We start from the raw sequence: 24,866 nt of genomic DNA, 5'->3' as shown, positions 1-24,866 counted from the left end.
GGCCAGGCCGGCCTGCATGATGATCTTTCAGCGGGGCCCACTTCCCTATGAGGCTTTGAAAAAACCAGTTAGTTTACAGCCAATCTGGTGTGACCTACGTGTGGACCTCGCCGTCTCGTCTCTCACTAACGTTAGGAAGACGCCGTTACCCTTTCCAGCTTTCCTTTCCCTGGAGGCCGCGTTTGCCGGACGCTTTATCCTTTCTTTTTTTGGTACCATCAACGATGATAATTCTTAAAAGATCAATCCTTTACCCCAAGGTCTATTTAATTACATGATTTCACGGATTTAAAATGAATGGAATTAATATTTTGCCAAATATATGGATTTATGAAGTCCCGTCAAGTTATTTAGCGTGAGTCCGTAAATTTTATTAATTTTATACTTATGATAGAATCCATGGATTTTATTAAATACCCAAGAATTGTTTGATTTATGTTTTTTAGGCAAAAAAGTGAAATCCATGAATTTCATGAAATCCATGGATGTTTTACAACCAAAAACAGATATAAATCTCTGATTCGTGAATCCAAGGATTTGAAATCCTTAAATTCGGAGAACTAAATCGGTCCTAAGACTCATGATTCATTCAAAAATAACCATGTTCACCATAGGTGTTTTTCATCATTCGATTGAGATAAAGGAGTGTATGCGTTCTTAACACTTCTTCATCACATAATAAAAGGATATGTGTAGAGTTTTATTTCTAATTCATTTTGTCAAATACTTAAATTATTGACCCTACCGAGATGGTGGTTCTAGAAATTGACATTGATTTTTTATATATTTAGGATGGAAAGTTACATAATATACAAACTTCAACATCTGACCATGAGGTGTTGGTCTTACCGTGAGCAACACGACTCAAGTATTTATTACATGCGTCGGTTCTAGAAATAGATCTAAACTGATTCTTATAGTATAATATCACACCCAAAAATATGTCATAGACCCCACTAAAGATGGATTCTCATCCCCATGTTGGATTAGACAAACCTACGACAACTAAGAATGAAATTGCAACAAACAAAATAGCAAGAATAAATGAGAAAAACACAAAAGTTGATCACAGACTTCAGCCAATTTGTTCTCCAAAGCTCAATTCAAGCCCAATGCATGAATGCACTATGAAAAACCATGTAATCTTATATTAAAATGTTCAACAACATAAACCTCAAACCAAAGATCCCAAACCCTAACAAAATGGTCCAAGATTTGAGCCATTACAGACTAGAAAAATCACTATATAGACGAAAAGAAAGAAAACCCTAAAACCCAATGGTGAAGAACCCTAAGTCGATTGCATTTCAGCCCCAAAAGAAACATTTATTACCCCCTAAGTCGAGTGGTTGGTGCAATTCAATTGTACACAGGACCTGAAACCTGGCAACCCAATAAAGGAAAATTTAATTAACCCCTCAAAATCATATGTAACATGTGATTAGGTCAAGTTCTATGTTTACACCGAAAGATTTGAAGATGATGGGTCATGAAAGTCGATTCTGAAAGCACATCAAAGGAACACACAAACGTATATTTCACGGCAAAGACAAAAAGAAAAAGAAACCCCAAATTTGTTGTGCACCGTTTGCATGGCACAAGTGAGTCCACCATGCACACCATCGTGAATGGTGGATGAGATCATAGAAGACAATATTCAAAAAAGTTAAGTAACGTTACTTTTACTTTATTTGAAAATTTTCTAACGGAAAACGTGATAACGGAGAAGAAAGAGAAAAAGGAAAGCGCGTTCCAGATAAGATTCTATTTGGACGGATATGGGAATCCGGAAGAGAGGTGGTAACTGCCAACCCTAAAATAGATGGTGATGCTGATGCCGTCATTCTGTCGTTTTCTTTTTCCTTTTTTAATTAATTAAATTATTATTGACGGACATGGAGATTCGGGAAGAGAAGTGATAATTGCCAACCCTAAAATAGATGGCGATGCTTATCCCGTCATTCTCTCGTTTTCTTTTTTCTTTTTTCTTTTTTAATTAATTAAACTTCTTTTTCATTTAATACCTCGTTACACATTTGAAGTTCTGAACACACACCCCCATAAAAGCTCTCATATTTTCAAACTTTCAATTCATTATTGGGCCTTCATTTTCTTCACAATTACATATCTACCCTTCTTTCCTCCATTTTCTCACTTTTTTTCCCCACCCAAAACCCCAAACGGGCCAAACCCTAAACCTTTAACCATAGGCCCTCAATACTCAAAACATGCATATAAGCTGTCTATGTAATGTTTTACAAAAAAAAAATGTATTGATGACTGATTTTTTTTTTTTTTAGTAAACAACACTTCGTTCATTAAAGAAAGAAAAGTACAAACACACAGCTCCATGAAAACATGAGGTTCAAACCGAACCAAGGAGCGAAAAGCGATCAAACTGTCATACATGCAATAGACAGGGTCATCCTGAGTAAGGGATGGGTCAAGCCCAAGATACTCTTAGAAAGAAAGCTGCAACAAATACATCACCAAATAAGCACTAGCATTCACATAGGGGAACAAAATACACGCCTCAAAGGCGAACACATAACACGCCACAAGGGCGGAGAGACAACACGCCTCAAGGGCGGACACAAAAGTCGTTCGGTTGTTGCAGTGATAACATCAAAAGTGCGGAGGAGAGTTGGACTTGCCATCCAGCACTGCAGTAGAGGCGTTCAAGCTTGCCGCAGAAGAACTTGTATCCAGATTTGGAGTTAATCGGCGGTGTGCACCAACGACCGTTGCAACCAAAGAAATTAGTCGTTATTTAAAACTGAAGAAAGGGAAAAAGAAGTGCTGCAACCAGGGAGAGAGATCGGCCGGAAACACAAACAGATCAAAGCCAAAAGCTACAAATATTGGTGTCCGAGCAAAAAAAAAAAACAAGAGGCGTTGAAGGAAATGAATTTTCTTACCCTTAAAAGCTTCACCATTATCAACTCTATAAATGGATTACATATATAACACAGTTTGTCTCTCGACGCAATTATTACTCCAAATGAATTTAACTAAAAGATTCGTTATATCCACCCAAGCTTTTCACATGATTCATAATGACTATGCCAATCAAACCAAGTCACACGGATTTATTGTCACATCTGCTATCTACCTACAAAGGAACTAGAAGATGATCCACACTGTAAATTAGGTAAAAGTCTTATTTTTTAGACTTGAGATGAATATTAGTTTGGATCAATTACAAACGAAAATAAAAGGAGCCACCACACACCACATAACAGGTTAGCCTCCGAGTTAGAGTTAAAATTCCAACCTTATCCTTATATATGGCATGGTCATCTATGAGGTAGCCAATTCGAATATCCCAAACTCCTTAGTTGTCCATATCAATATTTATTAATAAAATCAATTGCATGAAGCTGTATCAATATCAGACCATTATTCTCCCTGGCTAGCATACCTTGAATCATATGTATAGAAGAACAACACATTTCCTTCTACTAAGAGAGATATTTGTGAGTGTTTTTTTTTTTGTTGCCTTTCATATCCATCTTACACGTTTTCAAAATGGGGGCAAATCTGACTTTTCACATGAAAAAGGCCAAAGCAGCAAAGCTGTACGCGGCAAAGCCAATTTTAAAAAGAATTAGAAATATTTTCACACAATAAATAATACTTAGTGGGTGTCCAAAACCATCTTCAATAATTGGTAACGGATATAAAAGTCAAGTGGTTTTCTCGTAAATAACTACCAAAACAGGGTCGATTCCTGACGCGTAATTCTATCTTATAATTGATTGGAAGCTCCCCTGTCTGCAAGAAACAGCTTTGAGAAGCGAAAGAGAATAGCAGTGAAGAGAGAGAGAGGGGGAGAGAGAGAGAGAGGAAAGCAGATTAGGTTCTTCAGAACTGAGAGGAAGAACAAGATCAACAATGGCGAAGCACGCCAGTCTTTTGCTTTTGGCTGCAATCTTCATAGTGACCGTCATAATCTCGTCTGCCAAAGTCGATGCGAGCAGTGACTTTCAGTTAGGTTGGATTCCGGCGAGATCCAACTGCGATGGATCGATCGGAGAGTGTTTGGAAGATGACGAGTTCGAAATGGACTCAGAGATCAATCGCCGCATTCTAGCAGCCCGTCGTTACATAAGCTATGGAGCACTGAGGCGCAACAGCGTTCCTTGTTCTAGACGAGGTGCCTCTTACTACAATTGCAGGAGAGGAGCTCAAGCTAACCCTTATTCTCGTGGTTGCAGTCGCATTTCTCGATGCAGGAGTTAGTTTTCTTCCCCGTTGTCTTTTCTCCTCCGATTTCCTTCCTCTTCCCCTTCTTCTCTGTTTTTTTCTTTTTCTGGTTTAGGGTTTTGGTTTCTTGGTGAACTGGGTTTGATTGTTCCTACATTGGGAAAGGAGGAAAAGAAAATGGTTGGGGTTTTCTCTCTGTAAGGAAGGAATTGGGGATTTGGTTATATTACTCTCATCATTATAATAATAATATGGCTTCATTGTGTAATACGATTATTTTTTTTTCTTTAATTCATGTTTACTTAGTTTTGTATCTGGATCTTCTTCTTGACAGAAACAATTTGTTCTCTCTTTGTTCTGTTATTAGTTCTTTGGCAGAAAAAGAAATACATTTTTATTTTCGGTTGAGTAGATGATGTCTTCATTATGTTGTAATGGTTGAGATTATGGTTGTGGGTCTCTTTTGTTCAGTGGAATTCATGGAGTTTCAGTAGTTTACTGAATATCTACCTCTTTATTGCTCAACTAAGTGTTTTTTCTGCACCCTCGTTTTTGAGATATCAGTGAACCCCTTTTTCCATCTGCTCAGCTTTAATGGCTTCCTCTAGAAGTTGGTATAAATGGTAATAGATTGGGTGAGGATAAGAATAAGAATAAAATTGAAGGATCATAGCAAGGACGAATTGAAAATTAAAACTTTTGAGTTACTTTGTAGTGGTGGAAATTTCGGACTATATCCTTGAAGATCTGATTCTCACCTTCTGAAATGCTTTCTCCAGAAAAAGTTGAGCTCATATGCAGAAAGCTGATTCATTCTTGAAAATGGTAATAAAAAAAGTTAACAAATTAAAAATTAAAAAAACCCACTTGGGTTTTGTGAGTTATGGGTTAGAAAAAGGAGAGAATCTTTCAAAAATACACGTTGGATTTTGACAGTATTTTGAGGTTTTTGTCTCTTAAATGCAAAATACAAAGCTAAAAATCCGAGCAAGGGTTCTATTATTTTTCCTTCTCTAATTTGTAAAACCATCACTCGACCAATATTTAATGGATCATGATATTATCAGTCTGATTCCATAGCCGACCATGCATTTTCGATGGCGAAAAAGAGGGGATTCTTGTCCCTGAGCAGGAGATTGTGACCAGAAAAAGTAGAACTGAGCTGGGGTGTGTGACATGAATCCGAATCATCATATAGAGTGTGCTTCCCAACGGTTTTACCACCACAAAATTGGTGGGCCTCGCAGGTAAAAAAAATATATATATATATATATATAATGAATCCGGATCATCACACACTCTGTGCTCCCCAACGATTTTACCATCACAAAATTTGTGGGCCTCACAGTTAATATATATATATATAATGAATTCGGATCATCACACATTTTGTGCTCCCCAACGGTTTTATCACCACAAAATTGGTGGGCCTCACAGGTATATATATTTCATCACCTAACCCTTGGGCCTCCCTTGTAATTTGTGGCTTTGTGGAGGTAAAGCCGTCGGGGAGCACTGGTTGAGGATCCGGACTCATGTGACATCTGGTGCACATAGTGAGGGGAATAGATTTTTTCAGCTTGGTTCATGCCGAATGGGACCTTAGACACGTGTATGATATCCGCTCTAGGACTAGAGTAGGGGCTGCACCATGAGGAGTAAAAAATGTAACTACATGGTACGATAGGCAAGTGCTTGTATTTCACACATGGAAGGAAAGATAGTGATCTTGTGAAATTTAAAAAATTAGGGGCAAACGGGTATATCAAGTTTTAATATTTCACACATGGAAAGAAAAGCCAAACGGATCTCTCTGGGTAAATTTCAAATAATCGGAGAGGTCCACAGCTTCCCTTGGTCTTAGGGTAGCTTCACTCCTGGACTAGAGGACGTGCATGGTTGAAGTCCTGCTCCATGCAGACACTTCCATTGCTCCCTAGTGTAGGGGTTCCAGACCCAAATAGGAACTGCCATGAATCGGACAATGAAGTCGATGTTCGTCGAAATCATGGTAATTCTCCTCCATGGCTTTTGTCGAGTTGGGACATCTAAAAATCAAGATCAATGGCTATGTGCGAGCTGAGCATCCTTATCATGAGTGTTTATTAATGCATCATGCATCAACAACAACAACTACTACCAAGTTTCCTTTATGTCTTTCCAGTGAAAACATTGTAGTACGTTCACACCCATCACATGATGGTAGGTGATCAAAGCAAGGGTACCATCCCAAATCGGACTGACTCGCCCAAACTCAATTGGCCGAAAGCACAAGTCTTGGGGGAGATATTGTTCTTATTTTGGGTTCCATCGTTTTAAATAAAGTCTTGGTGGGTGTGGAGTTCTTTAATGTGCTATCATATACATTCACTGAACACGCCTGTATTTATTGTGGAAGCAAAAATGCTTGATGTGGGCTCCTATTTCTTTCAATCTTTCAATCTTTCAATCCCAATTATTGCAGAAAACAACTTTAGCTTCATGCTCTGCCTCATGAAATCCTATGGCTGATTCTTAATGATCACAAGTTTTCTGTGGGTAACAAGTGGGACCGTCCACCACCTGAGAAAATGGTGTGGCAGACATCGGTTGTCAACTTGTGTGATAGGGCAATGCAGAAGCCATCTAACAGTGTTCTGGTCCACATCTGATCCCTTGCGTCAATTCCATGATTGCAGAAAACAACGAGAGAAGGGGATTGTTTTGTACAGCTCTATTTTACCTTTTCTCTTTGGGATGGCAAGCATACCAAATTAGGCCCCAGGCACAAAACAATCCCCTTTTCGTATGGTTTGTCGTTTTAAATAACTCTTACTCCGGGCAGTCCACACTCTGAAGGTAGATAACCCTCTCCAGATGATTTGCACCCTACTCCCTCAACTTTTCGATTTTTACTTTGGATTGGATGGCAAGCATACCGAATTAAGCCCCAGGCACATAACAATCCCCTTCTCTCGTATGGTGAGCTGCGCAAATAAAATCTGCAAGAAGTGAATCCCACAGAGCAAATTCCATCAACATAGCTCACAGCTCTTTCCATACATTCACATACAATGATGGAATCATTTCTCTCAAACTAGCTATTCATCCATCTTCCGAACTCATCTTATTTGAACCTTTGTTGTAAGGTGCAAACCGATCAACTGCATCTGGCACACATGAAGGTGTAGTTGACAATGCAAAGCCAATTAAACTAGGGATGGATGTCTTCAATTTTGAACGATGGGAAGGACAATCTTCCATCATAGGTTACATCATGGCGGATGAAGATATTCTCTCCATCCAAGGAGAGAGAACACACTTCCTTTACTCTTACCATGAAATCTGGAAACCTCCTTAGTACTTAGGATGCTAGAATCAAATAATGGTTCAATGTCTTCATAAGCAAATATTAGGCAGGTGATGTACGTAAGGGATATTCAGTAGTATGTTTCTCAGGAAACAAAATCAATAGGGGAAAATCCCACACCTGATTTTGCGTTTTCAAACCTTGATTCCAGTAAAACAGAGCTGTACAAAACAATCCAAGGGAATATAGCAACTGAGATTCTTCAGATAATCAACACGTAATAGAAGCAGCAAATCCCACACAGATCACATGAAACAAACATTATCCATGAAACCCATCAACACGGTACACTATGACACCCAAGAAAAGACAAATAGAACTAATTACAAGTACCTTGCTTCTTCAACCTATAAGAGAATGATAAAAACAATAGCAGAAGGATACTTGTCTCAAAGTAATAGTAACAGCTGCAGATATCAAGTTCTTTCATTCAAAAACTACATGACACCTGATATCATGGTGAACTACCAGCTGGTTTTGAATCTTCTTGCTTGGATCTGGTTGGGGCCAATGGAGGAGGAGAGCCCTCAGTTCCCATCTCGTTTCTGAGTTCATTGATACTCTGCTCCAGCTCATCGATCCTGTTGCCCATCTCATCAAGTACATCACAGTTAAAGAAGCCAATATATTAAGCATTACGTTAAAGACTTAAATCCCGTAAATATACGGGATAAATTAGATAACAAATTCGAGATGCATTCAAGAATGCACTGAATAGGAAGGCTCACTTTCACACTTTGGCTCCATTTGGCAGCAAGGAAAATTGAAGGGAAGGGAAGTGAAGTTTTAAAACATAATAAAGAAACTTCTATAAACAATATCCCACATGATTATGTAACTAACTCCAAGTCATTACATATTTGGTTATTAAATTTCACTTCACATTGCAGCCATAATCCCTTGGATTAATAGAGAAGAAAAAAATTAAATCCATTAACGTTACTACTTGGGAAAGGGTCGGGTCCCCACTAGTAATATTTTTCCGATATCCTTATTTTTCCGTTATTCCATAGGACTTGGTTGCAAAATAAAGTAAAATTTAACATTTAGAAGTGGAATGAAATTGAAGTCAATTACACAATTATATCAGGTTATGATTACAAGTGTTTCCATATTCAGTTCCAATTTGATATCTTTTCTTCCCTTTGTTTCACTTGCAAACAGATGCAGCACTAATAGGGATGAGGTCATTTCAGGATTTCAGGAGATAAATCAGTATTTTCTTTTGGTGATGACCACATTTTGGATGATGGACATGTACAGCCAAATGTGGCATAAAACCAGAGAATGATTTTGCTCCATAAAATTCCTAAAAGCCACAATCCATCACATAGAACCCCCCCCCCCCCCCAAAACTTTCTTTTTTCTCCCCAAACTGCAATGAAAGTGAGAAAGAAGCCACCATGAAGGACTAGTCAGCCAAAACTAGGCCAATCAAAACGTCAAATCTCCTAGGCCAAAATCAACACTCGTGCTATTAACCCCAACCATTTTGAATAGCTGCATTCTATTGAACTGTCAATGCAGAAGATGGCAGGATAATACGACACTAACTTTTACTTACAATGTCATCCATGAGGGGAAATATATGTACTCCCCTGACACTTCTCCACCATACAATAGGGGTGGAAGTCCACCTCTAAATACTAGTCCAAATCACCTCCCCTCAGGGGCCAACAATATGCTCCCCTGACGCTTCTCAACCACACAGCAGGGATGGAACCCACTGGGGGTCCCACCTCTGATCTATTTTGTCAGCATTCAAAAGTGGGTCCCAACCCTTTTGTGTGGTTGAGAAGCATCAGGGGAGCACATTGTTCTCCCTTGATAGGAAAGTAATCCAACTCTCTGAATACTGACAAAATGAATCAAAGGTGAGACCCCTAGCAAGTCTGACATTGGACCCACCCCTATTGTATGGTAAAAAAACGTCAGGGGAGCACATACCTCTACCCTAATGGGGAAGGTGATCTAGACTCATCTATGAAAGATGAAGTGAGAGGTCCTAATCATTTACATGTGAAACACAAGTATGGATACTGAATTGGACTGGCTCCTTCACTCCCATTATCTAGGTGGCAAACTACTCTAGTATAGGTCTTGCCATTAAGAAACAATTACTTCTAGAAAGGATATTCTTTGAGACAATAGATTCAGACATTGCCTGAAACCTGGATTGCTGCAAAACCAAATTATAGTTTTAGAAGCAGCAGCAGAAAAGATTAAATTTCAAAGTTTCTAATGAAAAATTATTTGGAGCAAGAGTATATGAAATTTACCATCTGTGTTAGAAGATTTTGGACCTGTACCAACAATATAAAGATCCATGTAAGGCTGATAGTTTTTTTACGGTAACCTCCTCATATAGATAAGATAACAATCAGAAAAGTATATGCAGAATTAAAGGTGGGGCTCCAAAAAAATGGAATTGAGTAGGGGGTGGAGCAATTTCTGCTCTTTTCTTTTTTAGAAAGTTTTGTTAATCACCTAGATGGATTACCTCAATAATTCTCTAGCGAATCTAAAAAGACTGAGGAAACCCGTGATGCCGGTAAAATAAATTCAAAGATTGTCTACCAGCAATGAGGGTAGTTGACAAGCTGGCAGATTTCATACCAAAGATCCAAGTCTTAGGCTGGGGAACCATCCCCAATGGATGGTATAGCAGCATTGGCATAAATCATAACCAGATAAAGTTACTTTCAATTTTATACCCTTAGTTTAACAAAACAAAAGGCCTAGTATGATACTCACAAAAACTGTCATATCAGCAGTGCTTTGCTTTGAATCTTCTGAATCTTGACCGTCCTGCCATTAGAAAAAGTAGGTCATACCAAATGCAGTAGGAATCTGGTTTCTTCAAATTATCAATAAAAGCAACAAAGTGGAAAAAAGATGGATGAGCTGATGCTAAGCTAGGCATACTTTCATGAGATAGCACAGAAGCAAGGCCAAAAGTATCATTATCACATAATATATCAGTAGGGTCATTTTGAGAGTCTTATCGTATCAGGGATACATATCACACATTACAGATACACATCCAAACATTTTTTGCGAGCAAAAAACAAAAGAAATAAGCAATGTTGCAGTTTGTTTCTTTGATTTGATTCGTCTTCAGCAGAGACTCAAAACCCACACATGAAACTTGAAAGACGTCACAAAATCAAAGTTTTGGTTTAAACTTGCCTATTTAGGTGCTGTTAATGCTTCCTGCCTTCTAGAATCACAATGCTGAAGTTACATGTGGACTGTATCAGCAAATATGATACAATATTAACTGATACTTCTAAATTTTGTATTTTCAACACCTATATCAACTTAAATTTTGTTTCTTCAACACCATATCACCAATACAATGTGACACTGATTCTTTATTTCTTGAAAAGAAGAGATGTATCTCATTGTATCATATTGATACCCTAGTAACCCTACAACCCAGATGTATATTGGCTGAGGTGAGACGAGATGGTGTAATATTTTAAACCATGCATACAGGCTTCAAAAGGAAAACTCAACTACTAGAATTCAACGGTAACCAAGTAAATCCTACCTGAAGCTATGTTTGTTTAGCAAGAAATGATTTAATGAAGTCGTTACCAAGTAAATCCTACCTGAACCTATGCTTGTTTAGCAAGAAATGGTTTAAAACACATCAAATCCCAAGCCATGTGATGACAAATAATAGAAGTTTGGCCACTATCTACCTCAGGGATACACTACTCTATGGTGGCATAGGGAACATGTTGCCATTCGAAAAAGCAACTACACCATAGATACCTACCTGGGATAGTTCAAGAAACAGTTCTATCCCAAGAATGTCATTTTTGGCAAGAATGAACTCAAAAGATTCAAGCAAACAAGATCTATTTTAAAGTATTTTAAGGAATTTTCTGCACTTATGCCCAATATCCCAAATATGACCAATGAAGAGCTCATGTTTAACTTCATAGGTAACCTTTAAAGTTCAGCCAGAAATTACTACAATGTCATGGTGTACAAGATCTTGCTTCACCTATTGCAGCGGCATAGTATTTAGTTGAATTTAAATAAGAAAACAACTTCAAACCAAGGAAGGCCAATACTGGAAATAGTGGAGGAAACAAAGGCCCCAAGATTTACCATCCTGAGGAAACACTAGCAAGATCCTTCCACACTAGAAAGGCAAGCCTTGGTATGAAAAGAGGAACAACTTATCTGCAAAGGCAAGTTCTTCCTATGCAATGGGAAACATCAAACCAGGGACTTCACTAAGAGACAGCCTTAAGTACCCTACCCAATGAAAAAGGAAAAATTCAAATGGGTTGACAGTTCAACTAGGTGCGCTTAAGGCCAAGACAAAGGAAAAACCTCCTACCTCTTAAAGCAATTAAAATATAGGACTAGGTAAGGAGGTTGAGAAAGGCAAAAACTCCCATCTCATCACATTGCTCGTACCTAAGTAAGGAAGCCTTTTTTTGATACAATTAGACTCAAATGCTGAAATTGATATAACTTGCGATTCAAACACTGTTTGTCCACTCCTATGCATCCTACCCAAAGCAGCAAAAGAGTTTAAATACAAAAACAAACTACTGTGAACCTTGTTGTATCAAAACCAGGGTTGGACCAATTGTACCTGGATTTGGGTTTCCAAACTTGGTCATGCTTATCCAACTAGTCAAGTACTACTGTATCACCTAGAATGGATGGAGGACATATGAAACGACCTGTAATGATCATATGGATTCTTTAGCACATATTAATAGGTTGGAACTCATTTGGCCACAGCATCTACCAAGCAAGTCATCAAACCTTGTATAACGCATTCTTAGCATTCTTACTGCAATAGAACATTTATTCACTTAAGCTCTCTTTCTAGCCCCTCAAGAATATGGTAAGGCTGAGTCAGTGCTATAAAAGTACTAAGTGCCGACATGGCTGGCTTAGCAAAATACTGAGGGCATGACACTGTGACAATCTCCACCAATGGGTACAAAACAACAACAACAAAAAATAGGCCTTCTCCCAACTAAATGGAGTTGGCTACATGGATTCTTGCCTTCCAATCAGTTTTGTTTGAAGCCATGCTAAATACAAGGCATATTACATTTTATTGTTTCCCAACTAGAAAGGATATTTTTCCCTTTTCAGCATAAATAGTATGGGGGACAGATATGTAAAAGATTCCAAAAGAAGAACAGGAAGAAGAAAAGAAAGAAAAAAAAAAGGAGGAGCCGCAAGAAAGCCAGGTAAACAACTTGACTAGGGTTTAGACAGAGCATCACACCCTCCTGGAACGCATATGCTCTCCATATTTCTATAACAAGAACTCTTGCATTTCCAAATGTTTGAAACACATAAACCTTAATCTGTCTTGCGAATCAGTTCAGCAAACACTAAAGGCTGAACCCAGTGAACAAGGCTCCCATATTTAGTAGGGACAAGGGGGTTCAACTGTACCCACCCTTACTCCAGTTTCCATAGAGGCAGTTTCCAGGATTTATACAAGTGACAAGTGCTCAGCAAATACTAAAAACGAAATCATACAAAAGGGGAAAACCAATGCCGAAAGCTTCCGAAAGCAGAATCCGGCTTGACCTCAGGCTACAACTGTTAGTCCACCGACCATTGCACCAAGGCCTGCCCCTTACTAAAAACCACAATGATACCTGCATCTAAAACTTTCTCTCCCAGTTCTTACAAGGTTTTGATCCTAATTCATCCCAATTCTTCTTCTTCCCAATACCTGGCAATAGGCTAATTTCAGATCTGCAATCCTAAACGGTTCTAAAAGGAAGAACGTCCAACATAGCATATACCATTAGGGTCATTTCAAAAATGCATGCATTATTATTCCAAAAGTACTGCTTGTCTTTCAATAGACATACATCATCGAAGTAATACAGAAAAAAATCAAGTTAATTGTTGACAAATCTTGCACAGAATAAGCGGCATTATGCCATTAGCAAGCAAAAAACTTCTATCAGTCATCCGCAATTTGAGAATTCTAGTTCCAGGTTTACAAATTATTAATTCAAACCGAATGAAAAACAACAGATAACCTAAGAGATGTTCAATAAAGAAAGTTCAATGTTTCTCGCGAAAAGAAGGAAAACGAAGTCGCAATCCCTAATCCACGAAACGATACAGATCGAACTAAATGTGCATCGAAGAGACTAGGAGGATAATACTACAATCGAACTGTGAAATAAGATTTAGAAGGATCTAAGGAACGAATAACATACCATGTTTAGTCTATCGAGCTGATCTGCTTCTCGCTACCACTTCTGTACAACTTCGCTGTGATACGAACCAAGAGAATAAAGGATGTCCATAAAAATGGTAGAATGTGTGCAGTGGTTATGTTTAATTACGAGGATGTCCCTGACCTTCTATTAAAAGGACAAAAGCAGGTTTTTTGTTTTTTTTTGGTGGCAGGTCATAAAGGCTCCCGGACCATGGAGCGGACTTTAGAACATGGGCCTTTTCCTGCTTCTGCCGCACCATCCGGTGAACTGGGACCACAAATTGAGTATCGTGTGGACAAGGAGTAAAGCGCGCCGGGTGATTCAAAATTCAAGTAATTATTTTGGCGGCATGGCGTATCGGTATGGCGGAGCCCACCTATCAAGTAGGAGAAAATAAAACTGCGTTTGTTTGTAAAGTAGAGTGGGAAAAATGTAATGAAAAAAAAAAAAGGGTAAATATCACTTACCTCCCCCTTACGACAAATAGCACTTACACCCTCATTTAATTGGATAATATCACTTACCTCCCTTCTTACCTAGCAAATATATCAAATACCTTCATCTCTATTAATTTTATCGGTTAAATTAATTTTTACTGTTAAAGTTAAATTTAACCGAGAAAATTAACAGAGGGAAGATATTTTATATATTTGCTAGGTAAGAGGGGAGGTAAAGATATTTACCCAAAAAAAAAATGTAGGCTCTAATAAGTATAGTGGAGTGAGGGAGGAGTAGGGATGTCAATTTATAGTCCGAACCGTTAAAACCGAACTACACCGACCCTTTATAGCCCGAACAGCCCAAACTGAACATTAATGGGCCGTAATTTGGCTGAGGGTTGTGGAGCCCGCACCAACCCGAAACCGAACTACAACCCATTATAACCCATTTTGTAATTTTACATTAAATAATATTTAAATCATTATATTACCATTAGGTATTTGGTATAAACAACTAAAAATTAAGCATGAATTCAAAAATCAAATATCCATTTTATTACTTAATATCTAGGATCTTGAAAATTCTATAGAATGGGTGGTTTTTTTTTAATGGAAATTGACCAATAGCAACATTGTTTTCCATATAATTTTTGCTTTTGTTGTAGGATGCTCAATTGTTTTTTATTGTTTTTTTTCTTACACATCATAAGCCGTTAGTCAACCCAAATATAAACTGTTAGTTAGCCCAAACCCAAACACACCAAACCGAAACCGGCTCAAAACCGTTATTTCGCTAATGGACTATGTTTGGGTTAAGTGTTTTTCAAACCCAAACCGCCCCAAACAGCACCGTTGACACCCCTAGGGAGGAGAAAAGAAAAGAAAAATAAAGTGTGGAAAAAGTGATAATTGTGGGTTTCACATTTTACTTTTCTACACTATTCTGCAAAGTTTCACACATTTTGTAGAATTTTGAAAAAGCTTGAGATAGAAATGTTGGGTTGCCACCCCCACCAAACAAGTTTCCTTATTGTCTCTTACTTTTTCACCCTAAGCAACTAAACAATGTGCATTTAATGGGTGAGATCAAAATTGATAATTTTAAAGTGTAAAAGCCCAAAAAAAAACCCATTTAACCCATACGTGCCCCATATGAAAAAACCCAAATGATAAAAGACTGAAAATCCCATCTCTTAAATTGTTCTTCCTTTCTCCATTCTCAGCTTTCTCTAACCTAACCGAGATACAACGAGCATTTTGTAGTCTCTCACATTTGGCATACATGTTCACTAAGGAATTCCACAAGTGAGAATCTGGATTAATACCACTCTTCAACAAACGCCCATGAACTGCCATTCCATTAACAAGAAACCCTTTTAGAGCACAATTCTTCAGAAACCCGAATACCTTTTCCAGCATCTGCTCATCTGAAACCGCAACTTGTTCTTAGGGAGCCCATCTAAAGTCCTTCCAGGTCCCTTTGGTGATTTAGTTTCAATCGTGACAGCACCTGGAACTATTCTTCCCCTTGTTTGAGGGCTCCTAGCAGTTTGAAGAAGCGAAACTTGACGATGGGCTAGTATGTACCAAAAGACCAGGAACTGCCATAGCTTTTGAAGGGAAAAATGGGTTAAATGTTGTCTTTGGTTTTCAGAGTTGTTAACAATATCTTGGTTAGATTGGAGAAAGTCGAGAATGAAAAAAAGGAAGAAGACGATTTCAGAGATGGGATTTGCGGTGGGATTTTCAGAGTTTTGAATCATTCGGGATTTTTTCATATGGGGCAACCATGGGTTAAATGGGTTTTTTTGGGCTTTTACACTTAAAATTATTAATCTCAATTTTCCACCTACCTTTTCAACAAACAAGCTCATTCTAAATGAGAAGCGGAACCCATTGAGGCGACGTGGACTTGGTAAAACGCGACCCTACAACGTTGGATGAACCAAATACTAGTAAAGTAGTAATACCTTCCTCTGCTATTCTATTGATTTACCTTCAAAAGCATAATAAAAAGGCTTTGAACTGTATGTGAGAATCTGAAAAAAAAATTATAAGTTATTATGCTTAAGGTGTAAGAAAGGCTAAAAAATGCTGACAAGTGTACCCAGAGCTATTCCTAAAATGGGATCACCGTTCCTAAATTTATTGAGTGAGATTACTGGTGTGGGTCAATATACTTTTACTCAATTTTATAGTTCACATATTTTGTATTATCTCTTCTTATTGTCATATTTATGTTAGTATACTTTCCTTCGCAAGCAAGGTATTTTCAGTCTTTATGGGCCTTCATGTCCGCAGAGAGAAGGGCAGCCAACCGAGCTCATAAAGCAAAGCCATCACTCAAATTCATGGGATCAAATAAACGTTATGTTTCTCCTTTTCCCATTTTCGAAGACTCTAGTATGTAATGGAATAGTCAATTTTTTCCTGTGATTGGTTTCAGTGTTCTCTGGTCATCACCGAAGAAAACATATCACAGATATTTTAAATCAATCATATATCAGTGTGGCAAGGACAATAGTATTTCATTGCTATGCATATGGATTATTGAAATACAAAGCAATCATTTATGGGCCATGATTTTACGTATTGGTATCAGTTCAGTATCCATATCAATCCATATGACTCATATTAGATAGTTTTCTCTTTAAATACGTAGATACTTTATACTTATAAAACCAATGATACAATACAACATTACAAACCCAAGGATTGGTTCAGTTGGCATATATTGATCAATACCTCACACTTAGAATTTTTTTCTTTTGTTTTTTAACTCATAGTTTGAGATCAAGATACCAAATTTCTTGAGGCAAGTAAAGGACACCTTGTTAACGACCAAATAGTTTATGTCAGGTTAATTATTTTTGGCTCGACTTAAGTAATGTTTTATCTACAAAAGTGACATTAAGCATTTGTCTCTCCTGTAGTATCAAAAAAAGACCAACTAAAAACACACAATAAATAGCCTAATGACTTTTATTAAGTTTAGCTTATAAAATATTAAATGTAAAAGTGAACTATATAGTTTGTTTTATGTAATTTATATTCGATATACTACCACATGCATTACCACATGCATTAGCACGTGTAACCTTACTGGGTATCCAGTAAACACATAAAGGCATATCCAAGATAAATTAAGCAGGATTTCATGTGTTGATTCATTGAGGTTTTGGTTTTTTTTATTCATATGGTTCTGTTGTTGTCTTTTGAGGTCACTTGTTCTTCATAACCATAATATTTAGGATACACTAGAGGCAAGAGAACATTTGCTATGAGAAAGAAATGAACTTTGTTGCTTTTGGCCTACAACTACTTGAGTGAATAAAATTTCTTAATTTTTACTTATGGAATGAAATAGTCGGCATAGGACCCTGGCATATTTAAGATAAACAATCCCAAATGGAGAATTTTGACACCAAAGTCTATGATTAGCTCATGCATTAAATGTGGTCAAAAAACAAGGAAGAAGGAGTTCATAGGAGGACTATGAGAAGCAGCGATGCAGGGAACCTGCCAGCATCAGTTTAACTCTGATAATACCATGAATGATTTAAGTTAATGTGATAATGAAACAGGAGGAGGCTTGGGAGTTTCAAGTGCAACATAGTCGATTACAATAATGGAGGTTTTAAGTAGAATTGCTCATGGACGAAGAATCGGACTCTCTGATCTCCAGCTAAAGCAAAACAAAATAGGGGATTAGAGTCGAGTTGAGTGAAAACTTTTGGGAGATGGATAAATGAGGGGTTTGATTTTGTGAGTTAATAAACTTTAAACCTTTAAAATATAAAAATAACAATTAATATTTACAAGTAAACTCCCACTATTTGATTCTCAACAATTCGATCATATTTAGATTACGTGGCGAGATCAACATTGTTGGTAGCAATTAACAACGACTTCTGCAAATAAAAATCCACAAATCTTTATGGCTTTGATAAACTTTCATCCAAATTTTGTGTTTCAGCCATCCAATAAGCAAGTGATGCTTAATGTAAGAAACAAAGATATGGAGCACTGACTGGATTAAACCAATAAGTTTGATTAATCAATTTTGGTTCAGCTAGATTTGTTCCATTGACAGGATTTTATCTTTGACAATTTTATGCCACCAAGTGGGGACATCTTTTCATGTAATTTGAAAATTATACTACTCTCCCTCTAGTTTTGACATTTCAACCATTATCTGAAGCACCAAACTTTTTTCCTTTTATATCAGAAATTGATTTTTTTTTTTTTAATCCAAAATTATATTTGAAGGCCCATTAAGGGTTTTTTTTTTTTTTCAATGTAAAGAAAAATTGTTTAATGGAGAATACCATAAATTAGTCAATGTAGTGTTAGTAGAGTGGTAAGATTTATACTTCTTAGTGAAGATGTCATGGGTTCGACCCTTGCAGATGACAAAGTTCCCTCTGAGGATGTAATCAAGGTGCGCACAAAGCAACAAGCTGGTCCGAATGAACCTTAGACACCAAAGAAAGAAGAAAAAAAACCACAAATTACCTTGTAGAAACACTTGTCCACCGGTATATTTGACAGTTTTGCTACAAGCATCATAAGGGATGCTACCAAAACTAATATCAACTAAATTCCTAGCGAGGAAGAGCAACATTGGATTCAATGGGCCAAAATTAGTCCTGAGATCCAATAATAGAGAACAATTGGTCCACACTTTCTTAACCTGGAAACTTATATCTAAGCCAAATTTCCAACCATTGAGGGGGATTTGACAAACCATATACCCTCAACGGTCTCTTCCAATTATAGTTATGACAAAAAAATATCATTAATAGATAATAATGGATATTAAAAGAAATAAAAATAAAAATTATAAAAGTATCATAATTGTGGGGGAAAAATACACAATCACATCATAGAGTAAAAAGTTAGAAATTTAAGTCACGCATCATCTCTGAGTATTTTTCATACTTGTGCATGGTGCATGTATTTTATGTTCAACCATGTGTTTTCCGCACAAGAACTAAAATATAAGTATGGCACTTTAAGCATGACCAAGTTGAGGCCTCAAAAGAAATTTATTATTTTTTTTCTAGTAAACAACTAATTATTCTGCACGATGTTGAGATGATTTATTTTCAACACAAGTTAAGTGTTTAGGTTCACTTTCATTCGTCATGATATTGCTTTTAAACATCCATAATATTTTTATTTGCCTATCCACTGAACCAAATGGATGTAATCTTTTGTTAAAGTTTTTTTTGTAATAATGGATATAAAGCTATCTAGAAGCATTTTTAGACATGGGAGAAAATCAATAAAAAGGTAAAGATGAATAATTTACAAATTATCGATATATCATTTATTATTAATCATATTTAACCAATTAAGTTAGCTTTAAATATGCTAGTAGTTTGTAATTTTTTTGTCCTTCAAAAAAATTAAAAATGATAATAACTTCATACCAAAAATAATAATTTTATAAGATAAAATGCCATTAGAAATTTCTTTATTTTATAAAGATAATATTAAAATCAACTATAAAATAGAAATTAACCATCTCAACCAATAAAAATGATATCTGTAAGTTTCGTTGAGTGAGCTCGAAAGAGGCCTATATCCCATAACAAGAGTAAAGAGAAGTAGACACCAGATTAAAAGAAGGAATTAAGAAAAATTTAATGAATTGTAGTATAATGGTTTTATTTATCTTGTCAAGTTACTCTTTATTGGTAGAAAAAAAACACTGAGGAAGAAAACCAAGCAAAAAGTAAAAGGATATTGTGTATGCACACAATATAAGGCCACATCTTAAATATTGTTATTTTTATAGAGAGAAGCTGACATTCATGGTTTCGTGGTTCTCTTGCTTATTAACATAACTACGGACAGTTTACCCAAAAAAAAAAAAAAAATCTGTTTTACCTTAACAAGTTCAGATTTATTCGATTAAATGCTCTTGCACATATTCATAATTCTTGCAAAACTTACCACTAGTGTTTGCACTGCATGATAATATCTTCTTTGGGTGCAAATTCTTCATATTTCAATTTCAACAAATAAAATAAAATAAATTAAATTATAGCATTGGTTTGGTGCTGTATCGAATTCGGACTTAATTACTAAGGACCAATGAAGGTACATTAATTGCATTTTGATCATTTTTTACCACTGTTATAGATCAATAAGGTTGTGCCACATCAACACAAAAATGCATCCACCATTTTGCTTAACACCATTGAATGCATTGCTTAATACCATGAATAATTCTCGCATTAATGTGTCATGATCTCAATGATGAACATAGCACAACACTGCCAAAGTGCTTGCGCTGGTAGTGTACAAGGCTAATGCTTGCATAGGTCACACTCGATAAAAAGTCCGAATATTGCGTCACGGGGGTGTTAGGCCGCAGCTACTGCATCCCCTCTTTTTTTTACCAAACAAAAAAAAACACTGCCTCAAGGCAATATAAGATCAAGGATTCAAGATCCGTGTTATACTTATTTCTGCTTGTATAATTGTGTAATGCAGAGGCTAATGTGTGTGACATTATGAGATCTTCTTTGAAATGAATTTTTATTTTATGATAACAAAAATGTTCAATTATAAAGAAAAGATATATAAATGAGGAGTATGAATGTAAACTTACAATCACTAATATGTTTAATTTTGAGGTATTATATAATAGAGGAGGACATTTTCGGTAATACGCGTACGTCACCTGTGGGCCTGTGGCTGTGGCACAAACCCTAGAAGTAATGAGTTACGTATATATAAAATTTATAAATCCAGCCTTCCAAACTCTTTTGAATTGCGTGGGAGTGGTAGCTAGTCCAAAATTTCGAGGTATGTGCTCTTCTTTGATATCTTCCTCGGTAATCGATTTGGTTTACTCTCTAAGGGATCAGAGAATATCTATACAACCATGAATATACTCATGAGTTGCTAATGTTAATGCGTTATAGGTCACGGAGGATAAACCGGAAACAAGTTCAAGATGTCTCTGGGTCTTCCGGTGGCGGCGACGGTGAACTGCGTCGACAACACTGGGGCCAATAATCTCTACATCATATAGGTGAATGGATTCAAAGGTCGTCTCAATCATTTACCTTCTGCTTGTGTGGGTGACATGATCATGGTCACTGTGAAGAAAGGAAAGCTTGATCTCAGTTCAAATTTCGTGCCAGTCCTTGCCATTCTTTTGATAATCCTCATCAAGTTCTTATTTGCAACTTCAATAGCACCATTCATTTTTGGGCGATACGGCTCGATACTGTTGGTCGTTGCGGTGAGTGATTTTGAACTGTTCACACATCTCCCTCATTTGCTTGTTCTTCCAATTTCTCGCATTATCCGTGATTCTTTCGTTTGAGAGGTTGTATCAGCAGATAGAAGAAGTCATGCCTGCTGTTATTGTCAGGCAACACAAACCTTGGTTCCTATTGGTTCTCAGTAGTAAGAGGCCAAGGCTCCGAGCTACTCTTGGCCGTGAGCCTGGCTTGATTCCTCTATTTTCTCTCAGTTGTATAGGGCCGGGCTAGGTATTGGGGCGTAGAGTAAGTTTCCTTCTATTTGTCTTAATGGAAGGGGCTATTCTTAGCCTGGCTTGGTCTTTGGTCCCTATGGGTTTAAAACCAGCCTGGATTAGCTATGGCTGCAGCGAGACTGATTAGAATAATTGTTCTTTTTTTTCTTTCTTCTGTTTTCTTTTACTTTCTATTTCTTATTCTGTTTTCTTTTTTGCAGGCACAAGCATGTCTATCGTCTTATCTTTACCTTCAGAGGTTGATGTTGTCTTATCTACAACTTCTAGTAGTTTGAAATGTTTAGGAAAATGCATGGAGTTCTTTAAACTGTATCATGTTATTGTGTAAGAGTGCAGAGAATAGTCAATTTTTTTGTAATTGGTATCAGTGTTCTTTGGCCATAGCTGAAGTAAACGTATCACAGATATTTTAAATCAATCACATATATCAACAGCGCAAGGAACAATAGTATTTCATTGCTATGCACATGGATCATTGAGATACAAAGCAATCATTTATGGGCCATGATTTTACGTATTTGTATCAGTTCAGTATCCATGTCAATCTATATGACTCATATTAGATAGTTTTCTCTTCAAATACGTAGATACAATACAACATTACAAACCCAAGGGTTGTTTCAGTTGGCAAACATTGACCAATACCTCACGGTTCAGATTTCTTTTGCTTTTGCTTTTGTTTTTTAACTCATAGTTTGAGATCAAGATATCAAATTTCTTGAGGCAAGTAAAGTACACCTTGTTAACGACCAAATAGTTTATGTCAGGTTAATTATTTTTATGAATAAAATACTCTAATGCATAATTTTTATTTAAATCCCTTGAGGCTTGACTTAAGTAATGTTTTATCTACAAAAGTGACATTTAGCAAATGTCTCTCCTATAGTATCCAAAAATGACCAACTAAAAATACACAATAAATAACCTAATGGCTTTTATAAGTTAATAAGTTTAACTTATAAAATATTGAATGTGATAGTGAACTGTATAGTTTATTTTACGTAATTTATATTCAATATACTACCACATGCATTAGCACGTGTAACCTTACTGGTTATCCAGAAAAACACAAAAACATATCCGAGATAGATTAAGCACGATTTTAGCAAAAAAGAAAGAGACCACATACCTATGGCCCAATGGAGTAGGTAAGATTCACATAACATCTTAGACCAAACAATGGTATAGAATTCATCCATATAATTGCTTTATGATGTCTTTACACGCCCCATCCAAAACACCTAAATATATCATATACACCTAAACATATAAAGAAAATTATTATTAATTTAATATTCTTAAGTATCGATATCAAGTGTCATACCGTCGTCCATCAAATGACTTTAAGAAAATATAGCTTCATATTAAGTATATTGTATTATATTCATCAATACATTTTAATACAATCATGTATACACCTTAAATAAGGAAGAGAAATATCAATATTCATCATATTGGCAGTGTCTAATATAGTTACGTATCGAACAGCATCATATGATCTGCTGGGATACTTTAAACCATGCTCGCACCATATAAAATACAAAATGATTACTGTATGCTTTCAATCACATTCTCATCGATCCATAAATACCCACAAACCATCCTCCACATCAAATATCTTCGCATATTTTATGTTAGCTTGGAAATGTTTTTTTCATGTTAAGAGATAAATCATAATGCTTGATCACAAGAATATTTTATGGAAATGTTTTGGATAACTCAGTCGTCAGACTCCTCTTTTTAAGAGCTTCTCGGTGCTTCGGCTTCATGCCTTCTCTTCCACTATATAAGTGCCAGATCAGCTCAAGTCATGCACACGTGCCAGCTTGTTTGTTCATCTATATCTTAGACCAAAGATCCTTGACAATGCGTCACCTCTTTCCGGTTCTTTCCACCCACGTGTACTGCTTTCGTCTACCCTTCGCGTCCCTTCCACCCACGTATCATCTTTCTTGAAGAGTATTGATGAAAAGCCGAGCTCGACTATTTATAGAAAGAAGACCACTTGAAATCCCACCAACCCGGTCCCGATCTCTGTTTTCATCTTAACTCACCTTGTCTCGGACGGTCAACACACATTTTCGCTTCGCAGTTCCAATGGAATCTGAAAACCTGAGGCAACGAACCAGAGATGAACCCACCATCACCGACACCACTACACCAGAGAGCGACGACAGCAAGGAGATGAAGAACAAGAAAGCAGCAAAGACGGAAAAGGCAAAACGCGGCCTTCCGTCTTTATCCGTAGCGGTTGCATTACCTCTCTTGATAACCCTCGCCACAATCTCCTACACTGGTTACGGTGCAACATATGCTGCGATAAAGAACAAACCTTTCTGGTATCCGCCTCTGTGGGCAATTGAGTACGCATCAGTGGCTTCGTCGTTGCTCATGGGCCTGTCAGCTTGGCTTGTCTGGGCCGAAGGCGGGTTCCATGACCATGTCACATGGTTGGGTTTCTACTTGGCCCAGTTCTTATTAGGCCTTGCTTGGGCCCCCATCACGTTCGCTTTGGGAAATTTTACGCTTGGGTGGATCGTGGGTGTAGCTCTGTTGGGATCCCTCGTTGGCTGTTCTCAGTGCTTTCGGAAGGTGAACCCCATCGCTGGTGACCTGGTTTTGCCTTGCTTGGGGTGGGTGGGTTTCATGAGCATTGTCAATTTTAGCCTTCTTTACCTGTAAAATTCCCTGTCGTTGGTTTTCTTACCCGATACAGTATGTAGAGAATAATATGGCTTTGCTTTTTGGGTGTTTATGGTTAACGTGTTTGTACGTATAGCGTATAATGTGTATTCAATTCACAATCATCGATCGAGTACTTTTTTCCAGATGTAGTATGGTCTTTCAAACCGAATGAATCATGTTCGAATTTATCGGGCCTGATTTTGTAATTTACATCCAATAATACGGGTATTCTTTTCCCAAATTTCGGTTCACCCCGTCTTGTTCTGCCCTACCCGTATCCGTGAAGGCTTGCTAACCTCGTAAAAAGAAGAATCAATTATAATTAATGATTAATTGATTATGTCCAAAACATGAACTTACCATAATACCCTCTATATGCCGGTGCGTTCTGTACTCATGCACCGTTTTTCCATTTTGTAGTTAAGTTTTAACCGTCG

General features: G+C 37.1%; 2 protein-coding genes and 1 pseudogene across 2 annotated transcripts; 2 read left to right on the top strand and 1 right to left on the bottom strand.

The window, feature by feature from the left end:
• Positions 1-3,766: 3,766 nt before the first annotated feature.
• Positions 3,767-4,731, top strand: LOC149019730 (protein RALF-like 33). The gene has a single exon (XM_089153709.1). The coding sequence runs from the start codon at positions 3,895-3,897 to the stop codon at positions 4,240-4,242; it is 348 nt and encodes a 115-aa protein (XP_089009835.1). The 5' UTR covers positions 3,767-3,894; the 3' UTR covers positions 4,243-4,731.
• Positions 4,732-7,567: 2,836 nt separating this feature from the next.
• Positions 7,568-13,887, bottom strand: LOC149019729 (heat shock factor-binding protein-like). Its single transcript, XM_089153710.1, has 5 exons — positions 13,783-13,887; positions 10,310-10,363; positions 9,835-9,858; positions 9,692-9,734; positions 7,568-8,155 (listed from the first exon to the last, which is right to left on the bottom strand). Exons 1-5 carry the CDS (start codon positions 13,783-13,785, stop codon positions 8,010-8,012), a joined length of 270 nt encoding a protein of 89 aa, XP_089009836.1. The 5' UTR covers positions 13,786-13,887; the 3' UTR covers positions 7,568-8,009.
• Positions 13,888-23,811: 9,924 nt separating this feature from the next.
• On the top strand, positions 23,812-24,426 carry LOC149019728 (translocator protein homolog pseudogene; annotated as a pseudogene).
• Positions 24,427-24,866: the final 440 nt, after the last annotated feature.

The sequence above is a fragment of the Hakea prostrata genome, chromosome 4, assembly GCF_041222555.1.
Source record: "Hakea prostrata isolate BN-2017 chromosome 4, UWA_Hpros_2, whole genome shotgun sequence".
Classification (NCBI taxonomy): domain Eukaryota; kingdom Viridiplantae; phylum Streptophyta; class Magnoliopsida; order Proteales; family Proteaceae; genus Hakea; species Hakea prostrata.
Note: the sequence above shows the minus strand (reverse complement) of the source record. Positions and strands in the feature narration are given on the sequence as shown.